The following is a 6,031-nucleotide window of genomic DNA, read 5'->3' on the forward strand; positions in this document are numbered from 1 at the left end:
GGTGCATAGGATCAATGCATATCCTCAACGCAATCAAGGCCAAGACGGAGATACCCAAGGTAGTGGCTAAAGGACTCCAATTCGTAGATATTAACATTTGTGGAGATCGGGTACGAGCTTTGGTGGATACGGGAGCAACTCATAACTTTATCTCCACCGATGAAGCCAAAAGGCTAGGACTTAAGGAAACAAAAGAGAGTGGCATGATGAAGACGGTGAACACGAGTGCCAGACCGATTAGTGGGGTGGCTAAAGACGTATATGTGAAGATTGGAGAATGGGAAGGAATGATTGATCTCTCAGTCGTGCCTATGGACGACTTCAAGTTAGTACTTGGGATGGAGTTCCTAGATAAGGTACGCGGTTTCCCTATGCCGTTTGCTAATTCACTGTGTATCTTGGATGGTGAGAAGACTTGTATGGTGTCAACCGAACGTGGAAGCAAGAGTGCATCCAAGTCACTTTCGGCCATGCAATTCAAGAAGGGGTACAACAAGAATGAGACATGCTATTTAGCGGTAGCAAAGCAAGAGACGGTCGAAGATAAGGGAAAACTAGAGGTACCCAAGGAGATTGAGAAGGTCCTCGATGAGTTCAAGGATGTCATGCCCAAGGAGTTACCAAAGAAGTTACCACCTAGGAGGGAGGTTGACCATGCGATCGAGTTGGAGCCGGGATCAAAACCACCTTCCAAAGCCCCATACCGAATGCCACCACCCGAGTTAGAGGAGTTGCGAAGACAACTCAAGGAGTTGCTGGATGCGGGATACATCCGACCGTCAAAATCCCCGTATGGTGCTCCGGTGCTATTTCAAAGAAAGAAGGATGGGTCCTTGCGGATGTGTATAGATTACCGGGCACTCAACAAGGTAACTATCAAGAATAAATACCCAATCCCACTTATTGCTGATTTGTTCGATCAACTTGGGAAGGCGAGATACTTCTCCAAGTTAGACTTGAGATCGGGATATTATCAAGTCCGAATTGCCGAAGGAGATGAGGCTAAGACCACATGCGTGACGAGGTATGGCGCTTATGAATTCCTAGTCATGCCCTTTGGTTTAACCAATGCCCCTGCCACATTTTGTACTTTGATGAACAAATTATTCCACCCGTTCCTCGACAAGTTTGTCGTGGTGTACTTAGATGACATAGTCATATATAGCGACACCATGGAAGATCATGTGAGGCACTTGAAACAAGTTTTCCAAGTACTAAGGGATAATGAGTTGTATGTGAAACTAGAGAAATGCTCATTTGGATTAAAAGAGGTGGAATTTCTTGGACATCGAATAAAAGATGGGAAGTTGCTGATGGACGGGGCTAAGATCAAGGCAATCCAAGAGTGGGAGGCACCAACCAAGGTTACTGATTTACGATCTTTCCTTGGTTTAGTAAACTACTATCGTCGTTTTATCAAGGGATACTCGGCGAAAGCGGCTCCATTGACAGAATTGTTAAAGAAGAACAAAGCTTGGTTGTGGGATGAGACATGTCAAGCAGCATTTGAAGAGTTGAAAGGAGCGGTCATGGAAGAACCGGTGTTGAGACTTCCGGATGTGACCATTCCGTTCGAGTTACACACAGACGCATCGGACTTTGCTATTGGAGGAGTTCTAATGCAAGAGGGTCACCCGATCGCATTCGAAAGCCGGAAACTTAACGAGGCGGAAAGGAAGTACACTGTGCAGGAGAAGGAGATGACGGCGGTGGTTCATTGTTTGAGGACATGGAGGCATTATCTTTTGGGATCACGGTTCGTGATCAAGACGGATAATGTGGCAACGAGTTATTTTCAAACCCAAAAGAAGTTGAGTCCCAAACAAGCTCGTTGGCAAGACTTCCTAGCCGAATTTGACTATGTGTTGGAGTATAAGCCTGGGAAGGCCAATGTGGTAGCTGATGCCCTAAGTCGTAAGGCGGAGTTTGCAGCGATCACAAAACCACAATTCTTCCTTCAAGATCGTATAAAGGAGGGATTAGAGCATGATCCTATAGCCAAAAACCTTGTTGGATTGGCTCGAGATGGAAAAACGCGAAGGTTTTGGCTCAAGGGTGATCTATTATTCACCAAAGGAGACCGGTTATATGTGCCTAAGTGGGGTGATCTTAGACGGACAATCTTGAAGGAGTGTCATGATTCAAAGTGGGCTGGTCATCCAGGTATCAAGAGGACACTGGCATTAGTAGAAGGCACTTATTATTGGCCAAGGATGGAAGACGACGTAGAGACGTACGTGCGAACATGCCTAATATGCCAACAAGATAAGATAGAGCAACGCCAACCAGGAGGACTATTACAGCCGCTACCTACACCGAAAGGACCATGGGAGAGTGTTTCCATGGACTTCATTACTTGCTTACCTAAGTCGGAAGGGTGTGGGAGTATTATAGTCGTGGTAGACCGGTTTTCTAAGTATGGTACCTTCATAGCCGCATCATCCGAAGTTACCGCGGATGAAACCGCAAAACTATTTTTCAAGAATGTGGTGAAGTATTGGGGGATACCGCATGTGATAGTAAGTGATCGAGATCCGAGGTTCACAGGGCGTTTTTGGACGGAGTTGTTCAAGATCATGGGGACGGACTTGAATTTCTCCACGAGTTTTCATCCCCAAACAGACGGACAGACGGAAAGGGTGAATGCACTATTGGAGCTCTATCTTCGACACTATGTAAGTGCAAATCAACATGATTGGGCTAAGCTTCTTGATATTGCTCAGTTCTCTTATAACATGCAAAGGAGTGAGTCCACGGGGAAGAGTCCTTTTGAGTTGGTGACAGGACGCCAACCATTGACCCCGAATGCTTTGGCCGCTTCATATGATGGAAGCAGCCCAGCCGCTTATAGAACGATGAAGGAGTGGCACGAACAAGCCGACTTGGCGCGAGCATCACTAGATAAGGCGGCCAAGAAAATGAAGAGATGGGCGGATGAGAAAAGACGACATGTTGAGTTCAAAGTTGGGGACCAAGTGATGGTGAAGCTTTTACCTCAACAATTCAAAACATTTAGGAAGGTGCACAAAGGATTGATCCGGAGATATGAAGGCCCATTCCCGGTAATTGGACGTGTTGGGAATGTATCTTATCGAGTTCAACTACCGCCCAAATTAAAGATTCATCCAGTCTTCCACGTAAGTTTTCTAAAACCTTATCATGGGGACGAGGAAGACCCAGAACGAGGAGTTTCCAAACGAGCACCAATGGCAGTTGCGACTTCGTTCGATCGTGAAGTGGAAGATATCTTGTTGCATCGAACGGTACGGAGACGAGGTGTGCCGAGCTATAGAGAATACCTGGTTAAGTGGCGTAACTTGCCCGATAGTGAAGCAAGCTGGGAAGCCGAAGACTTATTGTGGCAGTTCACAGACAAAATCAAGAAGTATCACGAGGATCACACGACGAGGACGTCGCGAGCTTAGGTGGGGGAGAATGTCACAACCCAATAAGTTTGTGGCCCAACCCACTAAGATTATGACCCAATTAAGGGTTTTAACCCAAGAACTTCATGGAAGGCCCAAGAACATCATGGAAGCTCCCTAGAACTTTCCCATGAGTTCTTCCATGGAATGGTATGGAATGTTCATGGAAATATCTATCTCCATGTATATACTTGAAGTTTCTAGTACTTAGATCCTAACCATTGATTTAGATTAATCTTAGCCATCCATTTTGTGTTAGAAGTAGTATAAATAGGGGTGGTCTCATTTGGCACACCACACCTCAAATCTCAAACATTCTCTCTTGTAAAGCATTCTCAAGCAATATAAGTATTTTCTTCAATTCCACTTGTTCTATAATATTTTCTCTTTTGGTTACTTGAATCATTATAAGGTCCGAGTAAGGCTGACTTAGTAGAGACTAAGTGCCGCACGTGAGCTTATTAAGATAAGTCCGTGACAGAAGACTCCGCCTAATATTGTTTTGAATAAGGCACCTTCTTCGTCTTCAGTATCATGCGTTTTTGTGTTTGCATTTATTAACCCCCCAACATTTACCTCTCCACTCCTCTCTATTACTCTTCACATTTTTCTATCACATTTTATTTATATTTATATTATATTTATTCAAAACATATACACCAAATAAACTTACAAAACAAACAATGGCTGTACAAGCTCAATGTTCATCCAATTTTCTCCTTCGTAACAGGTTTCATCACTTCTTCATTCATAACTAACTTATACCATTTTTCAATCATAATATTTGTATTAATGTATTTATATGTTTTTTATTTTATCATGCAGAAATATAAATATACAAGAAGGCAAAGCCCATATTGGTGGTGGTGGTGGTGTAACCACTACTATTCTTGATCATCAATCTTTCAACAATTCTTTTTTTAACAATTTTCAAGGTATGTGTAAACATAACGTTGATATAATATACATTAGAATAATAAAGGGATTTATTTTATTTTATATAATTTTGGTTATTGTTGCAGTTGAGAATTCAAGTACAAATCAAATAAACAGAGGAAGTGAAGAAATTATGAATCAGTTCATATATAATTTCCATCAACAACAACAATCTCATTGTAATCAATTCATGGATGTTTCCCAGATTCAATCAAGAAACATTGATGTTTCAACAGGTCTCAAATTAGCTTTCAATGATCATCATCATCAAGAACAACAAAAACAACAACAGCAATCCTCTGGATTAACGTCTCTATTGTCTCAAGATTTATCAAATTTAATCAGCCAACAGGGGGATGAAATTCATCATTATCTTCAAATCCAGGTAAAACCCATTAAAAATAATTCACTCTTTTTCATGGGTTTTCAATTATTAACAATTTTGTGATAATATTATAAGTTTTATTTATATTATATTTTTGTATAGGATGAATATTTTAGGCGTAAGTTAGCGGAAAAGAGGCAACAGCACTATATTGCGCTGATCGGCGCAGCGAAAGAATCGGCGTCACGGATAATAAAAGAAAAGGAAGTGGAAGCCGACAAAGCGGCTCGGCGCCACGCCGAGCTATCGGCTCGTGCGTCACAGCTAAGCACAGAAGCCGAGAATTGGCAAGCGAAAGCTAGGGCACAAGATTCGGTTGCGGCGGCATTGCAAGCGCAGCTGCACCAAGCGATGGCTATTGGTGGCGCGTGTATATCAACTGGGGAGGAAGTGGCGGCGCGTGATGCGGAGGACGCCGAATCATCGTATGTTGACCCTGATCGAGTAGTGGTGGTGAGTGGACCCGGTTGTAAAGCTTGTGGGAAACGAGTTGCTTCTGTTGTGTTGTTACCGTGTCGGCATCTTTGTGTTTGTAGCGAGTGTGACGACGTCGTTCAGTCATGCCCGTTATGTCTTTCGTTTAGAACCTCTAGCATTGAAGTTTACATGTCATGAGGGGTAAAAATGAATTTGTTAAAAAGTGAGGTTAAAATTGTGAAAACGTGAGAAATAATATTATAACGTAAAAGCATATCTAAATACAAACCTCTAAACCCACGTTATCTATTGTTAATATTGACATATTGTTATTATAGGATTTTTATAGTTATTCTCAGCTAGCGGTTATAAGTATACGTAAAATTTCTTGTTCAACAGTGTGCTTTGTACGTTGATGAAATGTCCCGTTCTTATTGATTAAAAACGTTCCATATTAATTGATTTCGTTGCGAGGTTTTGACCTCTATATGAGACGTTTTTCAAAAACTGCATTCATTTTAAAACAAACCATAACCTTTATTTCATCAATAAAGGTTTAAAAAGCTTTACGTAGATTATCAAATAATGATAATCTAAAATATCCTGTTTACACACGACCATTACATAATGGTTTACAATACAAATATGTTACAACAAAATAAGTTTCTTGAATGCAGTTTTTACACAATATCATACAAGCATGGACTCCAAATCTCGTCTTTATTTAAGTATGCGACAGCGGAAGCTCTTAATAATCACCTGAGAATAAACATGCTTAAAACGTCAACAAAAATGTTGGTGAGTTATAGGTTTAACCTATATATATCAAATCATAATAATAGACCACAAGATTTCATATTTCAATACA

At 41.4% G+C, this 6,031-nt stretch overlaps 1 protein-coding gene across 1 annotated transcript; it reads left to right on the top strand.

Annotated features, from left to right (window-relative positions):
* Nucleotides 1-3,954: 3,954 nt before the first annotated feature.
* Nucleotides 3,955-5,458, top strand: LOC139850385 (BOI-related E3 ubiquitin-protein ligase 1-like). Its single transcript, XM_071839964.1, has 4 exons — nt 3,955-4,155; nt 4,251-4,360; nt 4,448-4,746; nt 4,849-5,458. The coding sequence occupies exons 1-4, from the start codon at nt 4,109-4,111 to the stop codon at nt 5,359-5,361; spliced, it is 969 nt and encodes a 322-aa protein (XP_071696065.1). The 5' UTR covers nt 3,955-4,108; the 3' UTR covers nt 5,362-5,458.
* The last annotated feature ends 573 nt before the right edge of the window (nt 5,459-6,031 follow it).

This window comes from Rutidosis leptorrhynchoides, chromosome 5, assembly GCF_046630445.1.
Source record: "Rutidosis leptorrhynchoides isolate AG116_Rl617_1_P2 chromosome 5, CSIRO_AGI_Rlap_v1, whole genome shotgun sequence".
NCBI lineage: Eukaryota > Viridiplantae > Streptophyta > Magnoliopsida > Asterales > Asteraceae > Rutidosis > Rutidosis leptorrhynchoides.

What these genes read in the sequence shown, in the direction of transcription:
- LOC139850385 (XM_071839964.1), top strand. Translation starts at nt 4,109, where the DNA reads ATGGCTGTACAAGCTCAATGTTCATCCAATTTTCTCCTTCGTAACAG. An exon ending in AATTTTCTCCTTCGTAACAG is followed by an intron (nt 4,156 to 4,250) that starts GTTTCATCACTT and finishes TTTATCATGCAG; the next exon opens with AAATATAAATATACAAGAAG. An exon ending in ATCATTATCTTCAAATCCAG is followed by an intron (nt 4,747 to 4,848) that starts GTAAAACCCATT and finishes ATTTTTGTATAG; the next exon opens with GATGAATATTTTAGGCGTAA.